The 18,053-nt window shown below is 38.0% G+C and overlaps 1 protein-coding gene across 3 annotated transcripts; it reads right to left on the reverse strand.

The window, feature by feature from the left end:
* Positions 1 to 80: 80 nt before the first annotated feature.
* Positions 81 to 15,522, reverse strand: podxl (podocalyxin-like). 3 transcript variants are annotated; one of them, XM_081364437.1, is made up of 8 exons: positions 15,057 to 15,522; positions 5,212 to 5,904; positions 2,855 to 2,979; positions 2,726 to 2,755; positions 2,357 to 2,468; positions 2,162 to 2,205; positions 1,949 to 2,083; positions 81 to 1,733 (listed from the first exon to the last, which is right to left on the reverse strand). In XM_081364437.1, exons 1-8 carry the CDS (start codon positions 15,085 to 15,087, stop codon positions 1,539 to 1,541), a joined length of 1,365 nt encoding a protein of 454 aa, XP_081220563.1. In that variant the 5' UTR covers positions 15,088 to 15,522; the 3' UTR covers positions 81 to 1,538. The 3 variants fall into 3 exon arrangements, with proteins under 3 accessions (XP_081220563.1, XP_081220564.1, XP_081220565.1); XM_081364438.1 differs by having other exon boundaries at positions 2,855 to 2,976; positions 15,057 to 15,235; XM_081364439.1 differs by lacking the exon at positions 15,057 to 15,522 and adding an exon at positions 12,980 to 13,051.
* Positions 15,523 to 18,053: the final 2,531 nt, after the last annotated feature.

The following is an 18,053-nucleotide window of genomic DNA, read 5'->3' on the forward strand; positions in this document are numbered from 1 at the left end:
GTATTTTTGTGCAGATAAATTAAATTAACCTTTGGTGAACATAAAAGACTTTAAAAAAATCTTACTGACCCCAAACTTTTGAACACTAGTGCATATAATTTTTTAATTGTTCAAGATGAAGACAAGTGCATCAACATGTCGTATCATCTTCCCTATTGCTTTTAACAAGAAAACACACTTAAAAAAAAAACATTTTTTTTAATTAAAAATCATGGCCGTCCCTGTCCGATCTGACAGAGATGCGGCTTCCAGTGTATCAGACCCCTGTCGTTTGCACACAGTAGCAAACTGACTTTCAAATACAGAATACAGCTATAAATTCAAAATTAATACTTTGGTGGAAGTAGATCAGCTAAACCGAGGCAGCAGTGAATCCTTTATAATGAAAATTGGTGTAGTGCATGCAAATACAATAAAAAGAATGTTTTGGTGAAATCAACATCAAAACAATTAAATAAAACATCCCCAAACAAAAAGGTGATCAATGTACTAAACTGACAATTCTAATTAAAGACAGTGGGATATGAATATTTAAATAGTTGTAAATACATTTGAGTGAGTTGTGCTGGATTTAGTGTCAAAAGTTTCAGGTTAACAAGACCATAAACCTTCATTCTAGCTCAGTTACCGACACAGGTAGAACAGAAGGAAGATCATGCAAAAGTTATCTTGAACCATAGTCTAATTTACCAGGATGAGTTATCCATTGGTCACAGTGTAATTTGGTGCCTATGAGTGTTAATCTTCCCTAAACAGAAAAACAAACAAATAAAGGAAGAAGCATTAAAAAAGCATTATATACAAGCGTAACAATTACATTCCTCTCAAGAATTAATACAGGGTTTCCACGGTACTGAATTATAAAGTAATGTAAAGAGACTTTGTGAGTGCTGATTTTTAAAATCACATTATGGGAAAATTCATGGAAAAATCATGGACATCCACTGATCAGAAACGCTGTGAATCTTAAATATATCACTTCAGACAAAAAAACAGAGCAATTTGTACATGAAACTTAAACTAGACAGTGCTTGGTGGCATTTTGAGGCATCATGAGGCATGCCTCCGATGCGAAGGCAATGAAATTGCCACATTTTGAACAAATTCTAAGGCAGTCCCAGAATGCACTGCAGTGAAAAAAAAAAAAAAAAAAATCAAAGATGGCGAGCTTAATCACATAAAATATAAATTCTAAATTCAGTTTTTAATTTAATTAATTGAAACGGGCTAGCTAGTTAGCTAAGCAACATGCTAACACAAACTATTGGTTTTAAAATAAGAGTGATAAGGAAAGTTAAGGCACATTGACAGTCCATGTACACAACTCAGACATTTCCCTTTCCCATACACAGTGACACATGAAAGGTTTTCTGCTATTTCTAGCACGTACTTGACACCAAACTACTATATTACAGCATGTACATCCGGGAACCAAATGAAACTGTTGTTTGATAGTCTTTACATTAATCTCTGCTCTTCCTACATTCTGTCTGGTCACAATCTACCATTATGAGAGCACCAGGTTTCGTCTGGTGCCATTATAAGTGTGTGTCTTCTTCATCAGGTATGTCCTCTTTCAGCAGGTTGTCTATGGGGACGATCCAGCTGTCGTTGAACTCCCCGTTCAATGCCAGTTTCTTCTCTTGCATCTCCGGCTGTACCTCCATCACCTCCAGTGTGGGATTATCATGATAACCGTTCTCCACTGTTTGCATCTCTTCCGTCAGGTGTTGCTATCCAGGTAAAAGTATATTTTTGGGATGTTAAACAGCATAACACTTTGGTAATCGGGGTGTAACTTTAAACTTTGACATTTAAAGGACTTGAATCATTCAGAACATTGTTTCAAAATTCAGAGTGCAAAAAGGCTGTATTTATTGAAACTAGAGACTGACCCAATCAATGCAAGTACGTCTGACTCTTTTTTGTGTTTGGAATTGAGTATTACCTGGTTCTTCCTGTAGGATCTGCGATGATAAGTGCAGTATGCAGCAAAGCAGCACAAAATGAGCACCAAAGCGCCAATCGAAGCCAAGATGGCAATCAACGTGTCTGGAATCGTCTCCACGCTAACATCTGCTTTCTGTCAAGAAAAGGTGTGTTTGAGAAGAAGCAAACTTCCTGAGAGAGTCACAGTATTGTTGTCTGTTTATAGCCTGACCTGTTTTGAAGGACTGTAGCTTTCTATCTGTATATTTTTGTCGGCTGTAAATGGAAAAAGAAGGGAATTACTATAATAACATTTTCTGTTCTTATGTTATCAAAGATAACTGATCACAATATGGCAAGCACTAAATCCAGTGATTCCTTCAGATGAGGCTCTAATAGGTTTGGAAAAACGTAACATTTCCCTCACCGTTTATTTTTACTGTTGCAATTAATTGTTTGCCTTGAATTTCCAAGGTGACCGAGCAATTTCCTTTCATCTTATGACCCAACGTCTTACAGGTTTCAAAAACGATGTTCTCCTGTGCAAACAAAACAAATATGCAAATATGAGAATCTAGGTTGATTTTTTGAAAAGTATGAGAATCTAGGTTGATTTTTTGAAAAGTAGTCAGTCAATTTGCATACTGCTCTTGACCAAGAAATGTTCTCTGGCTCCATTTCATATATTGTTCTGTAATCGATTTTACCATTATTTAACAATGTCTTTTAACGTTCAGAGTTTACAGGTCTTGGTATTGCATTGTTAGTGAATTTTAGTATGGAAATGTGCTCTCACCTTAATGCTGTCGCTCAGATTATAGACAGGCTGCAGAAGAGAAAATAAAGAACACGATCATGTTCAATATCAGGGTCAAGAATGTAAACAATATACAAGAAACCAAAACCATAAATGTTAGTATTTTACATGAGTGATATTTCCGGGAGTTGAGGTGCTAGTCGCAGGATCAACTGATGCGATCAAAGCAGAAGTTGCTTGTGCTTCCCTCGTCTGAATAGTTTGAGAAACAGCCGACGTAGAGTCTGGTGCTGCTGTGGTGTGGACATGAAAAGTAAATTATTTTTATTAGTCCAAACTAATAAGAATATATTAGTAGAACAGCAGAATATATTTTGAAGATTCAGTGCTCTTTCCCATACAACAGAAGCATAGGGTTACCAAGAACTGTCAAGCTAAAAAAAAGTGCCATAATTTACCATAAAAGAATAGTGCTCACATCACATTTGAAAACCTTTACCTTTTGTAACTTTGTAACACACTGCTTCTGAAAATTATTCAGAATAACTACAGTTGTAATTGAAATTATTCAGCCCCCATTGCAAATCAGTTTTATTGGTGAAATTTACAGACTTTCAGCTGTTTGCAATGAACAGATCAAACAAAAGTAATTGAAATATCTCAACACAACAGTTTCAAGTGGTTTCCCCAAATTCAATTGAAAATGCAACCATTTCTATCGAGATGAGAACTTTTAATAAGAGAGCTTTTAATGAGATAACTTCTGCAGTCTCAAAATTATTCATCCCTCTTAACAGAATCCCTGACAACAGTACAAATCTGCAAAACAGGCGTTGTCTCAAGCACACCTGATGCAACTAATGAAGGGCTTCATTAGTTGCATCAGGTGTGCTTAAGCTAGAACACATGAAATATCTGAACTGGCTAGGTTTGTTGAGTGTCACGTTTGACTGCATGTTAGAAATATGGCTAAGTCAAAAGAACGGTCCAAAAAGTTAAGAGAAGATAATCATCGCCCTTCACAAACTAGGAACAGGATACAAAAAGATAACGAAGACACTAAATGTTCCAACAGACATCGTTGGAAGCGTAGTGCCATGCCAGAATTCCAAAACGTAAATCACTACTGACCCAAAAAGTACAAGAAAAGTGCTCAAAATCATATAAAATAGGCCACAGATGTTTTTGGGATTTTGTTCTGTGGAGCGATGAAACAAAACTGGAACTTTTTTGGCCCTTTGGATCAGCGGGATATCTGGAGGAAGAAGAATGAAGCATATGCTGAAAAGAACACTCTGTCTACAGTTAAGCATGGTGGAAGGTTTGGTGATGCTCTGTGGCTGATTTGCATCCTCTGGCACTGGAAACCTGCAGCGTGTGGAAGGCAAGTTGGATTCATTGCAATATCAAGAAATCCTTGGAGAAAACGTCATGATATCAGTGAGGGAGCTGAAGCTTGGCCGTCATTGGACCTTCCAAACAGGACAATGATCCCAGGCATACCTCAAATTCCACCAAGGCTTGGTTGCAGAAGAAGTCCAGGAAGATCCTACAATGGCCATCACAGTCACCAGACTTGAACCACATAGAAAATCTCTGGTGGGATTTGAAGAAAGCAGTTGCCTCACGCAAACCCAATAATATTACTGAACTGGAGGCCATTTCTCATTAGGAATGGGCTAAGATTCCTCAGAAACGCTGCCTGAAGCTGCTGTCTGGTTATACATCTCGTTTGCAGCAGGTCACGACAGCAAAAGTGTGTTCTGCTAAGTACAAAAAAAGCTTGCCATGAAGGTGTTGAATAATTTTGAGACTGCAGAAGTCATCTGCATTTTCAGTTGAATTTGGGGAAACCACTTGAAACATCTGTTGTGTTGAGCTATTTCAATTACTTCTCTTTGATTTGTTCATTGCAAACAGTTGAAAGTCTGTAAATTTTACCTATAAAACTGATTTGCAGTGGGTGCGGTGTATAATAATTTCGATTACAACTGTAAACAATTAAAACCAAATCTGTTTATATTTGAAGTGGCCTATTTTACCTAACATTGCTGTGTTGTGTTTTTATGCTTATCAGGTTATTAACCAAGCAACATGATAACATCAAACTATTGTTTTTGAAACAGATTATCGGAAGTGTGATGAAGAAAAGTTAGAGAGGCCATAGATTGTGTATTGACATTCCATGTATAGAACTCAGACTTTTCCCATTCCCATAGACTGTGAAGCACAAATCTTTATGCTTTTCCGCTATTTCTAGCACATATTTGGCATTTAAGTACTTAATTACAGATGACTAAATGCTCTTTTCAATACAATAGGAGCATAAAGAGACCAAGAGCAAAATGAACAGCATGAACATTCTTCAAAAGTGATCATTTTGTGTTCCATGGAAGAAAAAAAAGCCATACAAGTATGAAGGACAAGAGGGTAAGTAAATCACAGAATTACCATATATAAATATTTAAGCGCTGTTCAAGTTGTGCAGTCATAAAGGCTGTACTATTGTGATTAATGTGACTCACGATTTGTGGAGACAGTTGTTGGGTTTGCCTGGTTGACAGGGGTTGTTCCACTTTCTTTATGGGTAGTGGTTGCAGGTTTATTTGAGCTGGTGGGCTTTTGGCTGAATGATGGTGTGTTTTGAGAACTGACTGATTCTGTAGGAGTAGCTTTTGTGTTGGTTGTGGTGGGTTGAATTGTTGTGATTTGGGTTGTGACTTGTTGGGGTGAATCAGGTGTTCTTGGTTGCTGCGTCGTCTCTTTAGTAGTCAAAGATGTTAAAGATGTGTCAGGCTGACCTGTTGTAGTGGCTGGGGTGGAATGCGGTGAAATGGTTGTACTAGGGTTCAGTGAGGTGAGGTTAGTGGGGCTCAGTGAGGTGGTTGTAGTGGGGCTCAGTGAGGTGGTTGTAGAGGGGCTCGATAAGATTGTAGTAGGGTTTGATGAGGTGACTGTAGTGGGGTTCGGTGAGTTGGGCTTTGTAGTGTCCGATGTGGCGAGTGTAGATTTGGGTGTAGTAGGGCCCAATGTGGTGAGTGTAGTGGGGTTCATTGAGGTGGTTATAGTGGGGTTTGATAAGGTGGTTGAAGGAGTATTCGCTGAGGTGTTTGAACTGGGGTTTGAAGTGGTGGATGAAATCAGATTAGTGGTGGCCTGTAAGGTGGCCACAGTGGAATCCGATGAGGCGCATTGCATGTCATGCAGGAGGAGGGCACCTATGAAAAAAACAAAACAAAAACATATTAGAAGTGTAGGAATATGCTGCTCTGCAAACTCTGCATTTCTTATTGGTTCTGTGCGATTGCTATGGGGAATTATACAGTAGGTACACAGCAGCAGTGCTGTAAACTCTGTTTTTGCATGAGTAAATGCACACTGAGTAAATGATTTAAACAGAACTATTAGTGTTCTATCAATTGACAAAAGTAACAACTGAATTGTGTTACTTTTTATGGAGTATTTTCACTGTTTGTAAATAAACACTCTAAACCAGGAATCAAGAGCTGAGATTAGTTATTTAAACAGTCGGACCTCATCTGGATTCTTTTCGTATGTGGATGTAGTTGTGCCTCTAAAATTTTGTTCTTCAAAGTGAAATGTACTAATTCCTGTATTATCACATCATCATCAGTGAAATTTTATTGGCAGTGATTTAATTGTATGCTTAAAATGGCATTGGGTATATTAAATATAATATATATATATATATATATATATATATATATATATATATATATATATATATATATATATATATATATATAAACATAATTTAAACAGACCGTCTTGTATCTTGCAATTTCCTTCCTTCTTTAGGTATCAGACGGCCTTTGAAAAACAGTACATTTTCATTACTAAGTTTGAATGAATTCGGTCAAGCTTTGAATTTAAGTTTTCTTGTTTTTATTTATGCACCTCATATTGTTAATATTGTGTCTTGATGTCACATTGTTATGGGACTTTATCTCTGTTGTAGTGAGCTTGACAGGACACTCCATACAATAACTTAGGAAGTAACACACCTACTCTTATGGGCGAAACCACAGATGCCAAAACAATGGTGTCCAAATTTGTTTCATAGTCTCTTGAGACTCAATACAATAGTTTTTCCTTAAAGAGCAACTTGCAGGTAAAAAAAAAATCTAAATGAATATATAACCGTGTATGAAAATACCATATGAAAAGATAATGCAGGATTTAAAATGTTTTAAAACGACATAATGACACCAATTTAGTAGATAAAGTGAGCGTTTCTTTGACTGCTCGTACAAGCCGCTTTTTTTTCAACATCGCGTCATTTTACGTCACACGAGGGAGACGTGTGCTGTGCTCTGCCGCAGCTCAGTGCAGAGTAGGTTGGTATTCAGTAAGAGCGGTCGTGAGACAGTGTGTTTTCAGTAGTTTTTGTATTTCAATTTATCATCGTCATGGTAAATGTATGTGTTTGTGGAGCTTGCAAAAACTCCAGCCTGTCAGGACATCGAGTCCACCGGTTTCCTAACAGGAAAAAGGACGGTGCTATCTTTCGTGCCTGGGTGCGGGTTGTGCAGGTGAAGAGACGGGATTTCTCTTCCGCGTCGGCTTCGGAAAACGCGGTCGTGTGTAGCGTTCACTTCAGATCGGATGATTATCGTCCCGGCGATATGATGGAGCTCAACATGGGATACCGAAGTAAGAACCGGATGAGACTCAGAGCTAGTGCGGTTCCTTCAGTGTACGCATCTTCGGGTTCTCCCGCTGGATGTAGGCGCGAGCACAACATCAACTGGCAAACGCAATGTAAGCGGAACGAAACTGAGCTAACAGTTACTCGTTATTGTGTTTGTGTGGACCGTTTATCAGTTTGGACCAGTGCAGCGCGAGCCTGATCAAGCAACACTAGCCTAACTGCGAGGTAAATAAAGAGTTCGCCACTGAAGTAATAACATCGCTGCGAGATCTAGTGAGAAATATTCACATTTCTCCGTTATTAACGAATCAAACAGCGCTGACGTGAAAACCAGGAATAAACATTGTGCAATGAATGAACGAACTATCCAGTGTCCACAGATCAGCAACATTCACCATGGCTTTACTGTAGTAACACTAACTGCAACCATGGAAGTTTGGCATTTTCCACTAAGGCCCAGTATGCATCCACCTCCCTGTAACACTGACTTTCCTCAGCTGTAAACATTGCCTCGCATTTCCCACACAAGCACCTGTGGAACAAAAAATGTATCATGAATAAATATCTCTCTGTCTCTCCATGAGAAACTGCTAAGTTATATCACGTAACGTTAGTCTGGGCGGATATTAATGAGCATGACAAACGCCTGATCAAAGCTTAGTTTCTGTTATTGTAAGTTCCAATATGTTCTGTCTAACATTAATCCTGGCCTGTCCCTGCTCTCTTGGCAGCCTAGCAGGCTCATAATTGTATGGCTGTGGTCCGTCAACAATTTCCTCAGCGTCCGAAATGTCATTGCAATCCATATTTCCCTGTTGTGTGAATCGACCGCTCTCCCTCGTGCTACGTCACGACTCTCGCCCGTCACGCCCATTTTCAGATGCGGAAGTAAAATTTTCTCACAAAAACGACTCCAGAAGCCACTGTAGCATATTTATAAGTTTTTTTTAAAGAAAATCTAGTTCCTACATTATTTTTCTATTCATTGACTTGTTGGGTATTCTAACCTGCAAGTTGCTCTTTAACCTGCAGCTCTCAAGTTCATATTTGCTATTCAACAGACTTCTACCTTATTTGATCCAGTGTTTATTACCCCCCCCACCACACACACACACACACATACACATGATGAAATGATTATATATTATTATAGTACTTAAGCTTATTATTTAAGCTACAGCTGTCTTAAATTTTTGTCTTTTTTTAAGCTGTCTTAAAATATATATATAAAATGTGTTATAATAACAATTTGAGTCATTATTCATGACAGTAAGCAGATATCTCTGTCAAAACATCATTGGCTGATCCAAACACCATGGCGACTATTTATATCAATCAGTCCCAAACTTTATGTAATAAGTGACTTAAACTCCTACATTTAACACTATTAATTGTTGGTGTAGTTCCTAATGCTTTTTACCAGAACTGTTCATTGGCCACCCAGGATGAAGATCTTGTAAATCTTGACCTAATGGGATGTCAGGACAATCAGTTGTGGTTGTTGTAGAAACAGGGTTGCTGTCGGGATGGGGGGTAGTGATGAGAGGCTGTTTATTTTGGCTGGTGAACCAGTGTGGTCTTTCGTTTAGCCCTCTGTCTAATCACCATCTTATCACGCAGCCTTGCGCATCCAAAAATACGGCCACTGCTAATCAGCATGGCTGCCTATCACAGCTCCAGACCTTACTGTTGAACTAAGTCCTTTCTCTGCATGCCATTGGTTCTTGTTTTTAAGCACCCAATTGATTACCATGAAACTCTTTGAATGCATTAATTTGAGTAATGGAAAGTTTGAGGTTGGTGTTTTTACTCTTATCCTTCATCACCCCGAGGTTTCCAATAGTTCCATCGTTAGGATTGACCCTCGTTGACCCTGCTGTCAGTTGCGGTCTGTATATTACCCACTGACAGGGCTGCCGGTCCTAACACTATCAATGTAGAGACTGTTTAGACAAGATGCAGACATGTCATGGCTGACCCCTCACAGAGGCATCTGTCCTACAGGCTCCCACACTCTCACTGGGATTCTGGAGGTACCAGATAACAGGAGCTCAACACACTCATCTTAAAAACTGGGATCTCTTGCGTATCATGGCTGATCAAATTGATTTTTATCAAAAATACAGTAAAAACATTAATATTGTGAAATATTATTACAATTTCAAATAACTGTTTTCTGTTTTAATATATTTTAATTTATTCCTGTGATGATAAAGCTGAATTTTCAGCATCATTATTCCAGTCTTTGGAGTCACATGATCCTTCTGAAATCCATTTTAATTTGCTCATTTGGTGCTTATTTATTATGAATTATTATTAGTGCTCAATTATTATTATCAATATTGAAAATATTGACTGTTTCTTCTGCTTACTATTTTTGCTATAAATATTTTGAATAGAAAGTTCAAAAGAACAGCATTTTAAAGCATACTTGCCTGAACAAAAGTATACATTTCTTTTCTTTAAAAAAAACATACCTCAAACTTTTAAATGGTAATGTATCACTTTTCCACAAAAATATTAAGTAGCAAAAACTGTTTCAACGTTGATCAGCAAATTAGAATGATTTCTGAAGGATCATGTGACTGCTGAAAATGTAACTTTGCCATCACAGGGAAAAAATAAACGGAACATTATATAGACAGATATGTTAAATTGTAATAATATTTCACAATAATACAACTTTTGCTGTTTTTTTTATCAAATAAATGCAGCCAGGATGTCTTTCAAAAACATAAAAAATGTAAATATTCTTTTGACCGCTAGTGTAACTAGTTTAACAGTCAGCTTCTTAGATAAAAGTTTGTGAAAACCTGTTCACAAACAAAAAAAGGTTTATTGAAAATCAAAAGTTTGTATTGACCGAGTTTATTCAGATTTCTTTGTCTGAAAGTAAAAATATTATCAAAATCGTATATTTTAAGGGGATTAATCAAGTTGTAAACTGTTCCTAAATTGCCTCTTGGGGATTAATACAGTTGTATTATATTGTATTGTACTAATTTATCTGAATACTAGGACCCCCCCCCCCCCACACACACACACACAAGAAAAAAAAGACCTTCTTGGGCCCCAAGCCCCCTCTCCCCATGATAGTGTCCTATTCAGGGGTAATTGAACAGGCCCAGTAGGAGGGGGAGGGGTAAGATGGAGTTGGTGGGCATCTAACCCCCTCTATTGAGATGAGGAGAGGGACTGTGAATATAAAAATGTGCACAATGAATGAAAGACAGACAGAAGAAAAAGAGAAGGAGTCTGAGAGGGCTGGACAGGGGCCGAACAAGGTCAGCGGACATTTGTGTGCCTGACTCAAACGCATTCCTCATGACACACACTATCAGACGTCATTATGGCGTACTAATAGAACTGTATCAAGCTTTTTGAGGACTGCATACTCAAAATGTGAGGTATCAAAGCTGAAGTGCCACATCCCCCCCATTTAAGGATAAAGAGATTTTGAATAATTGCAAACACTCAATAATGATGAGGTGAAATATGAGCTCATCTGTTGGAGAGTGTCTTTTTTTTTTTTGCTAAGAAATACTAGCTGCTTTAAGGCGCAAAGTATCCGTGTGATGAAATGAAGGATTTGTGGGTGGAGAGGGGAGGCCGGGTTAGAGGTTGGATTAGAGAAGGGAGTTGAAGACCGTGGCGGTGCCAGTTGCAGACGTTATACTAAGGAGATCAGAAGAGGAGGGGGAGACTGACAGAGGGGGGCCATCTTTGCAATCTCAAGATACACAAGCGTATCTCTCACTCTCTCTTTACCTTACACAGCTCCCTTATAAAGCATTCCGACACTCCCACGTTAAGCAGGGAATTACACTACTTCTTGGTGCCATACTAAGAACCCATGAAATCAAAATGGAGTTCTGTGGCTTTTAGTCAATGAATAGTTACTAATGGTTCAAGGCCATTTATGCTAGTATGTCAAAATAAAGATTTAGCTGATACATATACACTATACTATCTATTTTGGGTAAACGTGTGACTCATCTTGCACTCATGGTAGAGCTGCATGATTCTGGATAAATTTAGAATCACAATTTTTTTCCTTTAAAACAGAGATCATGATTCCCCACGATTCTGAACAGACAACTAAACAAAATAACATGTAACATGTTTACTCGAGGTTCTGACAAAATGTTAATTGCTGCAGTCTATTTAAAATGTTAAAATAATCTGAATGAATTTAAAAAAAAAAAATCAGTTTGAATGATTGATTCACTTGATTGATTTCATTACTGGATGAATCAGTTTTTTTAACTAATCTCTTTTCAATTCAATTCAATTAATATTTATTTGTATAGCACTTTTCACAATACACATCATTTCAAAGCAGCTTTAGAGAAAATGCATGAGTCCTAATTACAATTTAGACTGATCTGTTATCAGAGGTAACTAAGTTATGTATTTCAGAAATGTACATATACAGAATCAGTTAGCTAAAAATGTAATTTAAACAATGTAAAAATTTCTATTGAATTATTAAAAATAATCTCTTGAATGAATGATTCAATGACATCATTTTTTTAACAGTCACTTGTTGCCACCTACTGGTGTAACGATGTAATAGGGGTTATGCGGAACGCCCAACGTTCGAACCGGAAAACGGGTATAAACATTTCCGGTTTGCATTACCGTACGCATCTGCAGCGGTAGGTTATCTCTGAGGTAACTTATTTTGCGCTTTTTTTAGAATACAATTCTTATTTCTGTTTTAATAAAAATGTCACGAATGCTTAAGTATCAGAAAATAAAATTTTATAAAAAAAATTAAATGCAGTATAAATTTGATTGTTTTAATCGTCTGCAAGCAAATATAAAAGGTTAAACTACTATGATAGCATACAAGTCTAAACTAACTTACTGATAGTTAGCTAACTCTACATCGGGTGCCATTCGCAAAAGCTACATATACTAACTTACATACCTTCATAATCATGAATAAATGAGGAGGCGTAAAAACTTAAATCCTTTATCTACCGAAGTACTCGGGGCTCTGGACGTCCGTTTGGCAATACGATGTACATCTGAAATGGATAGAATGGGTAGCTCCTGTAAACACCGGCTATAAAAGGTCACCATTCCTACGCTGTGTTTACCTCAGTAGCTGACGACCGGAAGTAGTTATACCCGTTTTGTAGAACCCGGAAGTATGTTCCGCATAACCCCTATTGATACAGTCGTAATTTGAAGCTTTCTAAAGGTGATGCTGTAGCCTGGTTAAAACCAGACCATTCTCAGTAACTGAATTATGGTCTGGCAAAGCTTCATTAATAACTCATTTCCAAAGGGGCATCCCCAACAGACGTCGCTCAAATGCCTCTGGGCGCAATTGGATAGACATAAAACCAATCAGAGCGATCGTCATCGTGTAAAGCCATAATGCTGCGTCCCAATTCGCCTAAGTTACACTACGCCATAAAAGTATGTACTCTTTTTGTGAAGAAAAGGTATTTACTTTTGAATGTGTAGCAAAAAAGTAAGCAAGCTTTGGGACATACTACTTCGTCATCTTTATCGGACGGATCTGTCGCGTGCGTCCTGTCACGTAAACTGCCCTGTCAATCATCTTGTCACAGTTAAAATCCTCTATTAAATCTAATTTAATTTCCTACCGTTTCAGAGAGAAATGTAGTAGCACGTTCATCTGCCAGTGGGTCTTTTATTGAGACTGTCCTCATGTGTTTGCAATTTGAATATAATAATGCATTTAAAAGGCGCAATTGGATAGACCTAAAACCAATCAGAGCGATCGTCATTGTTTAAAGCCCGCCCCAACGTTTCTGATTGGTGCCGCGATTTCGACGGATTAGAAATGGGCTTGAATGAGCTCTTTGCCAGACTACTTGCAGAGCAAATCTAAATTCGCCGGAAGTTGTCTGGGTTTTCCCAGGCTAGGTGATTTGCTCAATTTTGATTGCTACTGTTGTTTATATCTGAACTATAAACTTTTATTCCAGTACCTCTGTGACAATATGAATATTTGTAACACAGTTAGCATAAGAGACAAAAACATAAAGACATCTTACTGACCCCAAACCTTTGAACGATAGTGTATTATATTAATTAAACAATTAATAATAATTAATTTCAGTTTTATTCAACTGTGCGTTTTTTTTTAGTTCATGGTTGTAATGCAAACTAATGGTTATTGGCTATTTAAAAAGGGACACGCCCTTCACCCAAACTTCCTGTTTCAGTAGGAAAACCAAGCATAATAAGGCTTTCATGGGGTCTTTAAAAAGCATTCTAAAAATCCACCCTCATCTACTCATGCCTCATAGAAATCAGTCTTTCATTCTTTAAATAATCTCAAGAATCGAATAAAAAGTTGGATCGACTTAGAGATACAGTAAGAGAGAGAGAGATTAGGAAAGAAGTGAACAGAGGAGAGAGGAAATAAATGCCACACCTTCCCTGGGAACGGGTATGTTGACAGAACACTTTCCTAACCATTGTTCTACACTTTCCCAAGCCTTGTGGTGAGATGTCCGATCAGGGCCATCCACACCATTGCCAAAAGATACTTTGATGCAGTCAGTTTAGTTTGGCTGATATAAATGTTGAAGGAACACAAGGAAGCCCTCAAAACTCCGGTTAATCATAGGGAACCTTTTATAAATATTCGGCATGGGGAAAAAACATTGAGAGCTTAAAGGCTTAACCTTTATGAACCTTAAAAAGTGGAGATTACAACATCCTCACTTCTTGCACTACTCCAAGCCTCGCAAGAATGCAATTTCAAACAATTAATTAGACCTCTCAGAAAAGGCTGACGGAGACAGAGTACAGTCAGAAATGCTTATGATGCTTTGAGGTCAGCTAAACAAAACATGACCTTCTTTTATAGGCTGTCAGCCTGATGTGGACGGGCAGGTGCACCGCACTGATAATTAAAGAATAACAGTCTCCTCCCTTACATCCCTCTTGAGTCGGAGACGCACTTCATCTGTAATTGTGTCACTGTTTGTCATTTCAGCAAAGCGGCGGACAGAAATGTTGAGTGGCACAGATGCTGCACTTCCCAGAGCTCTTTGCACAATTTTCTGCCACTATAACAAATCTCCCCCACACATGTGGTCAGGTCCTTTAAGATTAGCAGCCATCGCTGTCAGCAAAATGGTATTTTTTGATCATTATCTTTAAGTCATTAACATACAGCTTATCAGATTAGCAGCTGATGCACATTCAAATATAAATGTTTATGAGAATTCCAACAGTTTTTTGTTTGTTTGTTAATTTAGATGAGTAGGCTATGTCAGAAAGTGTCCCATAAATTGATTTTTTTTTTTTTTTACACGGTTTGAAAAACATTAATCACTTAAGAAATTAAAAATAGGAAAGGGGCAATTGTTATCCCCTAATACAACACTTTTTGGCTCATTAATAAAAGTTAGTGTGAACTAAATGTTAAAAGTCGGACTCAAACTCTTCTCTCTGTTGCCGCTAATGGAAACTGACTAAATACGTTGAAGTCACTATGACGTTAACATTGAATGAATTTAAAACATTTATTAATAAGTTCTAAAACAATGAACAGTTTATATTCAAAAGAGGTATTTGAATAATCAACCGTTAATAAGCCTATATCGCGTTATATTAATTTGTCTAATTATTATTTAGCCTATAGCCTTATGTTTAAGTTGATTAATATTCAAACACCATCCTTAACGTTAATGAACGTAAACTCACCTAATACAATGATTGTCCATGTGATTGCCATTTTCAGTCCGTCAGTTTGATGCTCGCCGCTCCGCGTTCACTGACTTCAGAAAAAGTTTTGCATGGAAATGTGGAGACCCCGATCGGTTCCGCTTGTCGTCTTGAGTTTGTATCTGAACTTTTTTTTGCAGCTGGTATCTTAAAGCCAAGAGGAGTGCTTTTGTTTGTGCTGCTGCTTCTCTGCGGCTCTACCCCACCCTGAGGGTCCGGGGATTTGGGGGGTAAAGTTTTGGTGGGTTTCCTTGGCTGCGCGGATTGTGATGTATTGAAGTCGTCTGGAGTGACGTGCTGTGCTGTGCTCGCGCTGCTGCTGTCACGCGTGTACAGAGGGTCTGTATGAGATGTATCAGCTCATGCGGGGGGGACTCAATAGAGAGGGCTGGGTTGGACTCAGGCACAAGACTAGCCCATGAATAACACTGTCCACTCTAGTAATGTCTGAGATCAAACATGCCACTCTTTTAAGTGCCGATGTATCTTTACATTTCTTTTATTTTTTCCTGCGTTGTTAAATATTGTTTTTAAACATTTAAGGGCGTATATATACACACATATATATATATATACATAATTCACATTTATTTGTATAGCGCTTTTCACAATTCATATCGTGTCAAAGCATGCAGCTTTACAGAAAATGCATGTCAATTTAGAGTGATCTGTTATATGTATTTCAGAAATAAACATACAGTACAAATCACGCAGTTAGCTACAATGTATTAATTTAAGGCAGAAATAGTGAGCCCATTGAAGTAAAATATAGCCCCCCCCCATAAATATATAGTTAGTGTAACTAATTGTATATTGCTAATAAAACATTACTAATAATATTACTATTAATTATATAATTTGTTAGTAATATAATAAAATATTTTGTGCATGGACTAGAGTCAAGAATAATAATAGGTTATAATAATTAGATTAATAAATAGATTAAAAAATTATAAATATGATATACATTTCAATCTATTGTATATATTAATAATATATTGCTAATTTATTACTAACATGTCTAATAATTACCATTTATTACATTATTTGATATAAAATATTTTTTTTAATGTAATATTTTTATTTAATTCAATTTATTTTAATCATTTAAGACAATAACCAGGGAGTAACAATATGCATCATTTTAATGTGTTGCTTTTCACTTACAGACTGTAATTTTGTATTTTTTCCCCCAGGATATTAGTTTGAGAATTTGCCTTGCGGTATTTGGTGAAGTTCATCAACGTCAAAGAATGGGTTAATTTGTCTGAGAAAGCTGTGTGTAAGCGCAGCTGCTGTGGCGTTTGCTGTGACCAGATCTGACGCTGCCAGCACACACACCAGTCACCAAGCCAAAAACCATGACAACCGGACTTCAAAAGCTCCTGTTTTAGTCTGGGAAATTCATGTTTACTTTTAAGTGCCATAAAAGACAATACCTCCATTCAATTTTAGTTCCATGAACTGTGACCTTTTGTGACCTCCACTCATGGGCATCTACTTATGCTCCATTAAATATAGCATTAACTCAGTGTGGGCCCAGAGAAGCCCCTCTGTTACAAGCAGTCATAGGAAACGTTAGATCAGAGCGGTGACAAAGCTCACGTCATGCCATGTGTGATTGTTATGAATGGTAGAGGGGAAATGTTTTGGGTGCTGTACTAAGGGAGATAAACATATGGGTGTTGGTCATACTTCCTGGGCGTCTCTTTCTGTCCTGAAATAGATTCCAAGATAGGCTGTTTGCTCTTGACACTTTAAGCACAACACTTTTGGAGACTGAATCCATTGTTATGTGGAGAAGCAAATTGTTTTAAATTGATAAAACACTTCTGTTCTTTATCTTACGGTTTAGCTGAGATGTGAGCCGTGGGTGTGTTATCAAGTGTAAATGCTCCATGATTGTCACAATCGTGTCGTAATGCAAGCAGCCGAGCAAAGGAATGAGGTGAATATATTGGTATTGCTCTGGAAGTCCAGATGGTTTTAATTTTATATTTGCATAGACTTTGCATTGCGACGAACTTTGACGGGTCATTGCTCCGAGCGAGGATTTCGTAAAAACGTGGGATGCCACATTTGAAGGGGTTGGCAGGCTCTGTAAGAACACACTCTCAATGGGGTATAAGTTGTACCTCTGGGGGGGGGGGGGCAAAAGCTGCCCAAAGTTGCCCCATAGACGTACTATGGTGAAGGGACGGCCATTGAAACGCGTACACGTTTTTCCTGCCATGGTAGGTACAGTTTTCCAGTGATTTTACCATTCAATGTTAATGGCTCAGTTCAATTTCAGATAATTTGGGTTGGAAAGGTTAACCTCACAGGACAATAGAATATTAATACTCCACTCACACACATCCAGCTCTATCTTGTAATGTAAAGCATTTGTAGAACTAGAGAACTTTGTCGAGCTAGATTTTCAAGGGAGCCCTTCTGACACACTTCGCAGCGCGGCGAGTGACGGAGCGCATGCTAAACAGCTCAGGGGTCGCAAGGCTGGAGGTTGGTGCTCTCACGTCTGGCTTCACGCCTCCCATCCATCGTTAGCGGGCGGTTTGTCACAGGGAGAGCGCGCGCTCACCCTGCCTCATTAAAGAGCCACAATGGTAAGAGCATTCCAAGAATGCGGGCGCTCATTCACTCTCCCTCTTTAGATGCGCTGAGACTGCGTGCCAAGCACTGACAAGGCAGGGGAAAGCCTCCCCCATGATGAATACGACTTCTAAAGCTTTTTTATTGAATTTATCTTGGGATTTATGGCATGTGTTCTTCAGATATGTGGAAAGTGTGTACTGTGCATTGTAGATGTCTAGCGTTCACATTCCATGTTCCAGTTTCCTGAAATTATTGCCTATAACATGTTTTGTGACTTCAGATGTTTGAGTATTTCTGAATGATTCATCCTGAAAAGAAGACAAAGAGGGCAGGGTGTTGGTGACATTTTTGTTTTTAAAGGAATAGTTCAATTAATTTTAA

Source organism: Scardinius erythrophthalmus (assembly GCF_964197995.2).
Source record: "Scardinius erythrophthalmus genome assembly, chromosome: 4".
In the NCBI taxonomy this organism is placed as follows: Eukaryota; Metazoa; Chordata; class Actinopteri; order Cypriniformes; family Leuciscidae; genus Scardinius; species Scardinius erythrophthalmus.

What these genes read in the sequence shown, in the direction of transcription:
- podxl (XM_081364437.1), bottom strand. Translation starts at nt 15,087, where the DNA reads ATGGCAATCACATGGACAATCATTGTATTAG. An exon ending in AACAACTGTCTCCACAAATC is followed by an intron (nt 2,980 to 5,211) that starts GTGAGTCACATT and finishes TCCACACCACAG; the next exon opens with CAGCACCAGACTCTACGTCG. An exon ending in TGCAACAGTAAAAATAAACG is followed by an intron (nt 2,206 to 2,356) that starts GTGAGGGAAATG and finishes TTCCATTTACAG; the next exon opens with CCGACAAAAATATACAGATA.